General features: G+C 49.9%; 1 protein-coding gene across 4 annotated transcripts in view; it reads right to left on the bottom strand.

Moving 5' to 3' along the window:
* Nucleotides 1-13,350, bottom strand: part of sff (sugar-free frosting) — a 192,045-nt gene that overhangs the window by 101,275 nt on the left and 77,420 nt on the right. For all 4 annotated transcript variants that reach the window (XM_069310831.1, XM_069310830.1, XM_045769330.2 and 1 more), the window contains one exon: nt 4,862-4,956. Coding sequence is in view for 3 of the 4 variants with exons in the window: in XM_069310830.1 (XP_069166931.1) it covers nt 4,862-4,956 (95 nt within the window). In the remaining variant the exon portion in view is untranslated. The remainder of the gene's footprint in view (nt 1-4,861; nt 4,957-13,350) is intronic.

The raw sequence follows: 13,350 nt of genomic DNA, 5'->3' as shown, positions 1-13,350 counted from the left end.
CAGGTAGAGTATGTTACCAGCGCGCCACCGTCGCGAGCGATATCGGTTAGAGTTCGAGCCATGTACGGTGAAGTACGACTGGGAACCAATAACTAACTGTCCGTCCCCTGCTCACTCGGCAGTAATTGGGGACCTGGGTGGAAAGTGTTTGGCTGACTCTGTTCCACGAAAAAAACATGTAGGGTTCTAAAAAAAAGTGTGCAGGGAAGAGGGGCGTGAGTGATGGTGGTGCTGTCACCGTCCAGCCTGGTAGTGACAACAGTCAACCAAGCTCCAGTCAACAATTGAAGGGAAGGACAAGTTGCTTAATTATGTCCGTGTTCGCCTGGCATGTGTGGGAGGGGGAGCTGGGGGCACTAATCCCATTGAGAAAAGCCGTAGGAGGTGTGATGAGAATTCGAACCTATGCTGTGGGTGTTCCCACGCGCACTCTAGCGACTAGACCACGACATGGAAAAGGATTGTAACTTGGAGTTGTTCTGAAACGCACACACAATGATTTCCTGAGGCTTCTACTGAAGCAGGAACAGGATCTTCACACACTCGCACTCTGGCGCTGTCATCTAGGAATGTTCTACCTCTGACGCTTCTCTTTCAATACCCGGAGAATAATCTGTGCACAACACAAGTAATCACACTCCACAGTAAGTGGTGGCAGGTGGCCAGGACCCACCACTCGGCACCTCGCTGCCTCATACTTCTGCCAGGATGAAGCTGTTAAGGTTTGTGTTATCTTAGGTCACAACGTTTGTCCTGGAGCAGTACGGAAACACCTTGCTCAGTATATTGATATAATTACAAGAAATATAATTATAATGAAATGATGTCAATTACAATAATTAAGACCACAGTGCTTTCACAGTCATTTGAAGACGAGCCACAGCTCTTTTCTGATGACATTTCAATTAAGCTTAAACCATCGAAATTTTGAACATCTCATTTAAAAGGACAATTAACTTCAAAGTTGTCCATTGCCTAGATTAGCTTTCCCTCATCATATATCCCTGGCAATACTGCAGCGCATGACCTCCAACAGGAGTGGACAAAGCTCTTCTATCCAACAGGTCCCCCAGGGCTTTGTCTCAAAGATTTTATCGTGGGTATGATTGGCCACCACAACAACGCCCTGGAATGTAACTAAGCTTTCACTTCCCTGCCGCCGTAGTCACCACACAGCTCAGCAAGGTGTGGCACAAGAATACCTGGCTAGCACACTGAGGACATGAACAGTATTCCATAGACTGATGGGATACTCACTCTGAGGTGCCACCTTGACCCTTTTTACCAACTACACCGCGCCCTGCTCTTGTGCTCCAGGAGCACGGCAGTCCTGGCACATATGTACGGCACATATGGGCGCACGGCAGCCCTTGAAGCGTCATGCACGACAACATCTAAGACTGCTGCTTCTCCTCTGTCCACTACAAGGAGTTCATAAGCCACCTCAACTGGCCTCAGAGTGGTGGGCGTAGCTCGAGCCTACCAGCCACGCCAAGACGCTGTTAACATGAGGGGAAGTGGAGAGGATGTGAGGGGAAGGAGTGAGTAGAGCAGACCGCAGGCTCAAGAGGCGCTGAGCGAGTAGCGCCTGTTAAGAGGTGGAGGAGCGGTGCTCGAGTCTGAGAGTGACGGAGGTGGAGGAGGCAGAGCGAGGCCCAGCTGTGGGACTTGAGGAGAGAGAGAGTATGTGGGGAGCAGAGGAGCGAGGCTTGGGCCTGGGCTGAAGACTCCCCTCAACTAGCGCATCTGGTATGAATAATGGAGAGAGTTCTCCAGTGTCTCCCACAGGTTGCCTTTCATACTCTGTGTCCTTATCATGTTGCTTCCACCTTTACTCTTCTTGGGACTACCATCCTTCCCTGCTTCTCTCTCCCCCCTCCCGCCTTCTCTCACTCACTACCAACTCTCCCTCCCTCCCCATCTGAGGCTCATCTCTCTGTGAGCCTCCGTGCTGGGTGTGTGGGGTGTGAGGGAGCAGCAGCATGAGGATGTTCCAGACCTCAGTAGCCCTGGGCCAGCACCTCGCTGCCCCACACTCACCGCAACGGCCTCTCCACCAATATCAGCGGATTACCATCCCAGCCTCCTGAAATAATAGTACTTTTTGTAACCATGTGGTCGATCGGACCAATATGTAGTAATGAAGCCCCAGTATGACACTTTTTGTACTTTTTTTACAGAGTCCGGAAAAATATAGATTAAAATCAAACTTGATTATTCCTAGACCTATATAGCACATATATGTGCTATACAGACCTCAGATAGCTTCTATTGAGCCTAAGATAGTTAGATTTAATTAGTAAAATAAATATACAAACTTTTCCTGCCTGTCCAAATTCAACAATACAAATATGTATTTTCTGGTGGTTCATAACGACATATTTGTATTATCAACTACATCGTTACTATATGTACTTTCATTAAAGGAGGATGAGCTGGAATTAACAGACCCTGTATGGGATACTTGGTGTCACACACATTGACAGATACATTAACAAATAATCTGCGTTCTTAACCCTCACAATAAATTCATATTATACCCTTAAAATAGTTTGATGAAGCAAAGATGACCGTCAAACTGGAGGCGGGAGACACACATTATTAATCCACATTAATAATGCTAGAGGTAGCGCCATGATAACAGTAACTAGGGATGCGACCAGTAAACCAACAGTGCGTCTTAGAGGTGCCAGGTGGCACCAACAATTATGACATTGTTGGTGAAGTGGTTATGATACTGTGTACGCCAGGGGAGCGAGCACTGATAATGCAGGTTCGAACCCTAGTCGGGTTAGAGTTCTTAAGTGATGTATGGCTTGGGGGACTATTCCAGCTTTCTTTGTCCAACCACTTGAGCTGGACGGTAGAGCGACGGTCTCACTTCATGCAGCTCGGCGTTCAATCCCCGACCATCCAAATGGTTAGGCACCGATTCCTTCCCCCCGTCCCATCCCAAGTCCTTATCCTAACCCCTTCCAAGTGCATTATAGTCGAAATGGTTTGGCCCTTTCTCGTGATAGTTTCCCTTTCATAAATACAATGTTATTACTGAAGCCTTCCCGTCACTGTACACAGTGGCGTGTGAGGCGTGACCAGCTCTCCTGGGCGTCAACCTCTCTATATTCCCCCATGATAATACATACACCAGAGGGGTAAGTGAGTATACAACGCTGGGAGCTTGTAGATTATGTAAATATATGTAAGTTCATTACCCCACACCTGTGCTCCATGTGTGCGCCTGCTCTCTTCCACCACCCCTGCTTACTCTCCCACCACCACCCCTGCTTACTCTCTCATCACCACCCTGCTTACTCTCCCACCACCACCAACCCCTGCTTACTCTCCCACCACCACCACCCCTGCTTACTCTCTCACCACCACCCCTGCTTACTCTCCCACCACCACCCCTGCTTACTCTCCCACCACCCCCTGCTTACTCTCCCACCACCCCCTGCTTACTCTCCCTCCACCCCTGCTTACTCTCCCTCCACCCCTTGTATGCTGGCTTGTACACAATGTTGGCATCGTCCTTTACTCCTGCCCCCTACCCTGCTCCCCCCCCCTGCCCTCATAACGTACATACATCAACGTTGATGACCTTCGTCCTTCGTTGATGCAACAAGCGGCCGTATTGCCTAACCAAGAAGCTACGAACCCAAGAAAACGTTGAAATTACGGTGCTTAAATTTGTACTAACGCGTCGTATTTTCGGCACAGTGATCGATTTTTTGTAAAAACTTTTTGACGTATTGGGTATAATTCCTGTTCTGAAGGATACAGCGCAACAAGGATACGGCAGTATGTATCCCCTGCAGGATACAGCACTAGAGGACAACCGGTTTACAACCAGTTCCCAGTTACTGGAGTGAACAGCAGTCACCGGTATTGGTCGCCAATGATCACCAGTACTGATGGCCATCAATCACCAGTTCGGGTTGTCAACAATCACCAGTACAGGTTGTCAACAATCACCAGTACAGGTTGTCAACAATCACCAGTACAGGTTGTCAACAATCACCAGTACAGGTTGTCAACAATCACCAGTATGGACCGCCAACAATCACCAGTACGGACCGCCAACAATCACCAGTATGGACCGCCAACAATCACCAGTACGGACCGCCAACAATCACCAGTGAGAGTGGCCACTACAATCACCCAGGTTGGCAGCCAACAAAAACACATTTCCAAGTCTGGATTACAAAAAAATAATAATTACCACGAAGTTAAATATTCGTTCATGTAATTACATTTTTTTTCAGGATTGTGGGAGTGATTAGTTAGTGTGTGTAGCGTATGTAAAGCTTGGGCAGCGTTGGCCTCTCCTGCTGTGTGGTGTGTGTGTGTGTGTGTGTGTGTGTGTGTGTGTGTGTGTGTGTGTGTGTGTGGTGTGTGTGGTGTGTGTGTGTGTGTGTGGTGTGTAAAGCTTGTCCTGGGTGCAAGCTTGAGCGGAGTTCCATCCATCTGCCTCACTTGAAGCTATATATTTCACTCGGTATTTTTTTGGGACAAGTTAAATGTGTGTCCATGATGCCATGTTCCAGGTGCACAGTACTGTGACTCACCACCACCGCCAGGTGCACGGTACTGTGACCTACCACCGTGGTGATGGTGGGAGGCTCTATACAACCGTGCACCAGGGCGTCGAGTGATGGCACTGGTGGACGTGGCCCTCACAGTGCCGCGTGACCTACAGCCCAAGGGAGCCAGGGTCAATGGTACTCCTGCAGAACCCTTAAGGCAAGCTAACTATGAGGAGGAAGTGATAAGCCATTACGACTATATAGCACTAAGAGTCCTTAAGGGTAAACAACGGTTGATATGTGCCGTTAACAGTAAACAACGGGAGACTTGCACTTACCTTTTGTAAAACGGATTCGGTTAATTTTTCTCTGTTTATAATCTTAATTGCTACTCTCTTGCCGGACACACACTGCACACCCAGCTTCACCAAACCTGCGGGGAGGGAGTCATTGTTAGTACACCTGAGCTGTTCCACACCTGACCTGATCCACACCTGACCTAGTCTGTCGTGTCCCATCACGGCATCTGAAGGCATAGATGACATTCGTCTCTTTCACGACATTTGTCTTGTTGTCGGGAGAGTTATTAAGTAACCTGGGTCTACCCCGACCGAGCCTCTGACCGTCCCATACCCCACATCAGTCCTCCTACAAAGTTCGGTGAGTCTAGCTCCAAGAATCTGGCCTCCACCTTTGGACCGACAGACAGACGTTCTCTCTTATAGCGTAGATTGCCACCTTTATCTTCTGCTTGGTGTCCAGTGGGAGAAGGGGGTATATTCCAATCAATAATTTATCTTCCGTTTTGTGAGCCATAGGAACAAAGTGTGCTCATGTACATATATATGTGAACACGCTCACACACACACAAGAATATATATATAGCGGCATCAGAGTGAAAGAGATTGGTTAGAAAGGCCTTGTCCAAGAGCTAATAGCTCCTTTCTGCAAGAACCAGTAGTAAATACACACACACACACACTTTAAAAGGTTGCTTAAGTGACACCCATACTTAATAATCCACGAGAGGTTCCGATGATGCTAAAGTTTCCATGTGTATGAGAGGAGGAGCGTTCAGAGAGCGCCATCTATTGACTATATTCTCCAAAACGTCACACGAGCCTCCTCTCTCAGCCTCCTGACAAACAGAAAGTGACGCAACAGTAACATTAGTAATAGCAACCTGTGGTGTAGGGATTTGGCCTTACTGTTTTCTCCCATTTATTTCGCAAGCCAGAAACATCACAGTTCGAATCCCTTCAATGCTCGCCCACGTGTACCCCACACTGTACTGGGCGGCCATGGTGGTAAAGCACCATAGGCATAGTGTTCTAGGAAGACCTCTGTTCCTGCACTTTGGAAGGAGGAATAAATAATACAGTTAAAACAAACAAATTAGAAGCTTTTATAAATAATGGATTATGTTTAAATGAGTATACATGAGCCGGTGTATAGTGAATATACTGGGGTGAGGGGGGGGGGTGGGGGGAAGTTACATTGTGAGTGACACTGTACACTCTTGGGTGTAATGGTTATCATACACACACACACACACACACACACACACACACACACACACACACACACACACACACACACACACACACACACACACCAAGGCTAACATTCATGAGGTGACTGAGGACCCGTGACCTCACCTCACACACACACACACACACACACACACACACACACACACACACACACACACACACACACCAAGACTAACATTCATGAGGTGACTGAGGACCCGTGACCTCACCTCACACACACACACACACACACACACACACACACACACACACACACACACACACACACACACCAAGACTAACATTCATGAGGTGACTGAGGACCCGTGACCTCACCTCACACACACACAGTGACCCTCATAAGGCTCCTCATTACTCCCCGTCACACACCTCGCAGGAAACACTATCAATTTACTCTCCTCATGTTCTTGACAAATTGCAATCCCGGCATCGCTACTGTCAGTGTGTAATGGTTCCTCCGTGGCCAGTGAGGGCGTATTGATCACGCTGCCACCACCACCACCACCTGACACCACCACCTGCCACCACCACCTGCCACCACCACCACCTGCCAGCACCACCACCTGCCACCACCACTTGCTACCACCACCTGCCCTCTACTCTCACCACCTGCCACCACCACCACCTGCCCTCTACCCTCACCACCTGCCACCACCACCACCTGCCCTCTACCCTCACCACCTGCCACCACCACCTGCCCTCTACCCTCACCACCTGCCACCACCACCACCTGCCAGCACCACCTGCCCTCTACCCTCACCACCTGCCACCACCACCACCTGCCAGCACCACCTGCCCTCTACCCTCACCACCTGCCACCACCACCACCTGCCAGCACCACCTGCCCTCTACCCTCACCACCTGCCACCACCACCACCTGCCAGCACCACCTGCCCTCTACCCTCACCACCTGCCACCACCACCACCTGCCAGCACCACCACCTGCCACCACCACCACCTGCCCTCTACCCTCACCACCTGCCACCACCACCTGCCCTCTACCCTCACCACCTGCCACCACCACCACCACCTGCCACCACCACCTGCCCTCTACCCTCACCACCTGCCACCACCACCACCTGCCCTCTACCCTCACCACCTGCCACCACCACCTGCCACCACCACCTGCCCTCTACCCTCACCACCTGCCACCACCACCACCTGCCCTCTACCCTCACCACCTGCCACCACCACCACCACCTGCCACCACCACCACCACCTGCCACCACCACCACCTGCCACCACCACCTGCCACCACACCCTCACACCGGTCCCCCAGCACCACAAGGCACCACAAACAACACTGGTAACTAACACTGGCCGGAGTAACGAGACACAAACCCTGTGTTAGAAGTGACATCAATCAATAAAGAAGTAATTTGATAAAGTGACACAAGAGGGGATGAGGCGGGCACCTTCCTGGGTCCCTGGACGCCACGCCCTCAACACTAGCCTCCCTGCACGCCCCTGGTGTCCCCCTCTCTCCCACGTCACTGGTGTCCCCCTCTCTCCCACGTCACTGGTGTCCCCTCTCTCCCACGTCACTGGTATCCCCTCCTCTCCCTCGTCACCATCAGCTACCCTCGCCCTCTCCCCTCTCTCATTCCGCTCTTATATTCCCCCTCATCATTAACCTGCTCTTACTCAAATCACTGACACTCATATAACTTCCCCTCAGTGCGTGGCAACGTGTGCCGCCCCTCCCCTTGTCGTACCGTTGTGCCGTTACTGACCCCTTGTCGTACCGTTGTGCCGTTACTGACCCCTTGTCGTACCGTTGTGCCGTTACTGACCCCTTGTCGTACCGTTGTGCCGTTACTGACCCCTTGTCTCCCCTCTACCAGCTCCCCTTGTCACCAGGTCAAACACCTCACCCCCGCCCCTACGCTACTTACCTCTCAAATCGCTTGTGTTTAACGAGGCTGCAGAGTCGGGCGGCTTATAGCCAGGGCTGGTGATTAGACTCCCTTACCCAGCCTTATCTTTCCCCACCTTACTCCTTTACCTTCATGCTCCCTCTCCTTGTATACCTGGTTCCTTCTCCCTAGCCCTCAGTCGGTGCTGTGAGCCGCGTGTGGCCTGTGGCGTCTCCTGAATGCCTTCGCTGGAGTGTAAGAACATTCAGGAGGGCGGCTACACCGTCGCCCCCCCCCACCTGCACCCTCCCCCTCCCCCAGCAGGTGCGGCAGACACTCCCCTCCTCTCCCCTCTCTAATGTGTGCACCAGCCAATGTGCGGAGGTTGGTTTAAGTAGGGAGAAGTGATATATGAATATTTCACCCCAACCCTCTGTAGGACCCCAGCGTGTATTGTACACTGGTAGTGTTGTTGGTGGTGGGGGAAGAGGGGCTAGTGGTAGGGGGGGTAGTGGTGGAGATAGGGGGTAGTGGTGGGGGTAGGGTTAGTGGTAGTACTGCTTACCTAACACCGTCTACGGAGAAGTGAGGTCTGGCTGTCTCGTCTACTAGCGCTATTGTACTTGTTACATTTGAAATTAAAAATTCTGGTGTCGAAGATTCTTTGCGGAATGTGGCCTTAAAGTTCTGGACGGAGGTGGCTTCCACAACTTCTCAGCCGCGAGAGAGGCCTCGCGGCTGAGTGGATAGCATAGCGCTCTGGGGTCGTAGTCCTAAGGATCCGGGTTCCATTCCCGGCCGAGAATGAAGCGGCGGTAAAGATTACAGAATATACAGTAAATAGGTGAACAAATCCACAAGGGCCGTGACGAGGATGCTCCTGGACGCAGGTTCGAACCCTCGTCACGGCCCTTGTGGATTTGTTCATTTGATGCATCACGTTATTGTGATTTCTGTGTGTAGAGTGAATAGGTACCTGGAGCTAGTTAACTGTTGTGGAGTTTCATCCTGGAGGAAGGTCCTCCATATATACATGAGACATACTCAGAAAAACAATAAAAATACTCAGAAAATCATGAATGATCATTAACCTCCAACGTCATATAAATCCTGTAATGAAATCATATTAATGTTCCTACACTAACTAATCAGTTGCTAATTTTAGCAAGCTTGTGTTGTTAAAATATACAGCAGCGATCTCTAGAAAAATTATACTTTCCGCTTCCCCACAAAAACCTTCACGAGCTGTGGAATTATTAACACTGAAAAAATGTCCCACTTGTGTTAAAAATGTTGGTGTGGGAAGCTGTGTGTTGTGAGGGGCCGCCCTGCCTGCTGCGGCCACCTCCCCGGGCACCTTTTGCTGCCTCATCACACTGGTCATTACTGGTAGGCAGGTGGTGGGGATGGGGTGGGCAGGTGGTGGGCAGGTGGTGGGGATGGGGTGGGCAGGTGGTGGGGGATGGGGTGGCATGAGACATTCCCCACCCCGTCACACACACACACACACACACACACACACACACACACACACGCACACACACACGCCGACGGTTAGAAAGGCGGGGTCCAAGAGCAAACAGCTCAATCCTGCAGGCACAAATAGTAAATACAAATAATATATTATTTAAATATTAAATAATAAATAACAAGTGTCAGACCAAGTAGACAGATTGAGGAGACAAGGAGGGAACTCTCACAGGAAATGATAGAGAGATATGTGAGGAACTCAACAAAGATTTCTAGTCTTTTTTTGTTTTATAAAGAATCAGCATGTAGACCAAGGTTGCGAGATGAAGGCCCTGAAAAGACAATGGATTTCAGACTGCAAAATCCAACAGAAACACAGCGTGTAAGAAAAAAAAACTTGGTACGTGATGCTAAAAATATCCCTCACACAGTCCTATAGGGATATATGTTCAGTAGCCTCCACTGAGAAATTTTGGGTGCATTCTGAGGATATCCTCAAACACCAGAGTTAATAAAGTCATTGCAAAGCTTTAGGTACTTCATGCCAACGGGTCTGAATGATCTGATAACTGGGCATTCGGTGATGCAGTGTGCGAGATCATGCTCCAGTTCCCGCTCACAACGTTTGCACCTGGAGTGCTCAGGATTGGGAGATCAGCCACCTGCCACAGGTACCGGTAACCAAACTGATCCCGACAACCACTGTGTCGCACAGTCTGGTGGACCTTTTGTGCTGCCCATAAACATGAGGAGTCAGTAATTTCTCTCCTGTCGGACCTGCGTGTTTGAAACAAGTCATGACAACAGAGATGGGGATACCATGGTCTAATTCAACTTCATCTTTGTTACACGCTAATTTGGCTGCAATGTCTGTCATTATCATGGGTTACATTTATGTGTGATGGTATCCATACAAAGGAGATCCGAAACCCTTTACTCTGCGCAGTGATCAGGTCATTTATAGTTGCTAGTGTGAGGTCCTTGCAGTCGATCATGCAGACGTTTTCAATTGCTTGTAGAGCAGACTTTGAATCACAAAACATTATACTACCTCGTCTGTTTTTAATGTTACGGAAGCTAGTTGAAGTGCCGTTAGTTACGTTTGTATAGAGGTCAGCCAGTGGTTTAACCTGACACTGATGGTCTGTGTGCAATTATTATTTCTATAAAACTTACATGCTGCTGTCTGTCTAGTAGACGATTGGACTGAACCGTCTATGTAGACACAGTGCTCGTTAGATCTTAAATTTTTGACGGAGTACGGAATTATTTCAAGTGTGACAGCTTTGAGAAGCCCAAGATTCTCGGTGCTTTTTCTTGGTGATAATTGTGAATGATACTTGAATGGCTTTATTATTATTATTATTATTATTATTAATACATTAAATACAGCTGCATTTGTGCAGCTTGAATGGCAAAATAAAATATTTGGAAAAGTCTAGGGTGACGACGCACCGCGTTTCACTAACACGCTTTCCCACTCACGAGCCGAGAACGTCTCGAGATTACGGAAAGGGGAAATAAGTAGATAAACTAGTGTGATTGTCAAGTGGGGTGACAGTATAACATTCATTAGCAGGGGAGAGGCAGCACACACTCCCCTACCTGGAGTGTAGGTGTAGACGAGCACCACCACCACCCCTGAGACGAGCACCTCCACCACCCCTGAGACTAGCACCTCCACCACCCATCAGATAATGACCACCACCCCTGAGACAGGAATTACCACCACACCAAAGAGAAGCACTGCAACACCCCTGAGACAAGCCCCACCACACCCCTGAGATAAGCCCCACTACCACCCCTGAGACAAGCCCCACCACACCCCTGAGATAAGCCCCACTACCACCCCTGAGACAAGCCCCACCACACCCCTGAGATAAGCCCCACTACCACCCCTGAGAGAAGGACCACCATCCCAGACACAAGGAGCACTGCACCTCAAGACCCAAACCTCTCCCCCCCCTCTCCCCTGAGACAAGGGCCACCAACGCCCCTGGTGTATGAGAGGGAGTAAGGATGCGAGAATATCCCTGTGAAGCACCCAACACCCGGCTGCTCTCTTCCAGTGGATGTTACAAGACAATATCTGAGAGCCTCATCTGCATCCCTCAGGAACTAATTTACATTCATCCTTTCCTCGCCAGAAAAAGATTGCTTTATGGTAAAGATTCTTTTATAGAAGAAGAGAATTTTTAGATTTATTAAGAAGTTCATATTCAAACATTTCATATTTCCGTGGGTTTCCGGTTATTATTAATTAAGCTTCTTAGTGGTTTAATGAGAACTTAAAGCCGCGAATGATGCCTAAGATAAGGTTTCCCATATAGGGTCTCATGCCAGATACTGCTGCTAGGGATAAGGTGAGTGGTGGGTAGCCAGTGTGGCGGGTGGCCAGTGGTGGCGGGTAGCCAGTGGTGGCGGGTGGCCAGTGGTGGCGGGTGGCTACAGTGGTGGGTAGCCAGTGTGGCGGGTGGCCACAGTGGTGGGTAGCCAGTGTGGCGGGTGGCTACAGTGGTGGGTAGCCAGTGTGGCGGGTGGCCACAGTGGTGGGTAGCCAGTGTGGCGGGTGGCCACAGTGGCGGGTGGCTACACTTTATGATGTCCAGTCGAGTGCCAGGGTTGGCACCAGTGACCGCTGGCACTACAAGTCCAGACAACAAGAACAGGCACCTTTCAATCCGTTCACCAGGCAGCCTAGACAAAAGCCTCATCCGTTCATGGTAACTTCCAACCCAGACTTTAACCACCCAAGGTACCATCCACCTCGAGCTTTAACAACCCATGGTACCGGGCAACCCAAGCCTTAACACGAGCCAGTTCAGGTACCAGTCAGCCGGAGCGACAGTCAGTCACTACGATAATCCATTAGTCTGGGTGAATATCCGGTGAACGGATATTTAGTGAGTGTTTTGTGTGGGCGGTGAGGCAAAAGGAGCGCTTGCGGGCCGCTAATGACCTGGGAATTAGGACCTAATGGCCGGGGGACTCTCGGGTGGAGAAACCTTTCGTACTGGGCGTCATCGCGCGGGTAATGCAGCAAGAACTGATACTCCCACTCATGTCCTCACCTTTACGTGGTTCCATAATCCCAAAGTGGAAGATTTTCACTAAGAAAAGAATTACCCACACTCTAGAGGGGAAGGGGGGTGTATAGGTCTTTCTCTCTCTCCCTCCCTCTATCCTTCTCTCTCTTCCTTTCCTCCCTCTCTCCCTTTCCTCTCTCTCTCCCTTTCCAATAAATCCTTCTGTCCACCCCCCCCCTTCCCTTCCCTCTCTCAGGACGTAAGAGCGACGGACCCACTTCATGCAGGCGAGTTCAATCTCATACTATCCATATGGCGGAGCACCATTCCTTCCCTCCGTCCCATCCCAAATCATTATCCTGATGTTTCCAAGTTCTATTTAGTCGTAATGGTTTGGCGGTTTCTCTTGATCGTTCCCTTCCACACTGTCTCTGTGGTTGTGCGTCTCTCTTTATTGTCTGTGAGACGTGTCCTTGGTGGCCTCCTCTACCACCGAGCTCCAGGTGGTGGAGGGCCGCACCTCCCTCAGAGAACCACCCGCAGATAAACACGACGTCAACATGATAACAGGAACATGCAGATTTAACACAGCTAGAAAGGAGACGAGAGAGATATCAAATAATATACACATGGAAAATACTGGAGGGCCAGGTCCCAAATCAACACAGTAAAATAACAACATACTGGAGTGAACGATATAAAAGAAAATGCAGAATAGAACCAGTGAAGAGCACAGGTGCCATAAGCAGCACAACCAGAGAACACTGTTAAACATCAGAGGTTCACGGGCTTGGAGTAGAAGAACGCCAAGAACCCCGTCAAGCAGGTATGAAGGAAGTATGGAGTTGGCCGGACATTCTGGCATCCAAGGATCAATAGCTCATTATCTGTGGTGAGTCCCATGGCTGAGGTATGCGGCCCT

The sequence above is a fragment of the Procambarus clarkii genome, chromosome 68, assembly GCF_040958095.1.
Source record: "Procambarus clarkii isolate CNS0578487 chromosome 68, FALCON_Pclarkii_2.0, whole genome shotgun sequence".
Taxonomy (NCBI): Eukaryota; Metazoa; Arthropoda; class Malacostraca; order Decapoda; family Cambaridae; genus Procambarus; species Procambarus clarkii.
The sequence above is the reverse complement of the archived record's forward strand: the minus strand, read 5'-3'. Positions and strand labels throughout refer to the sequence as shown.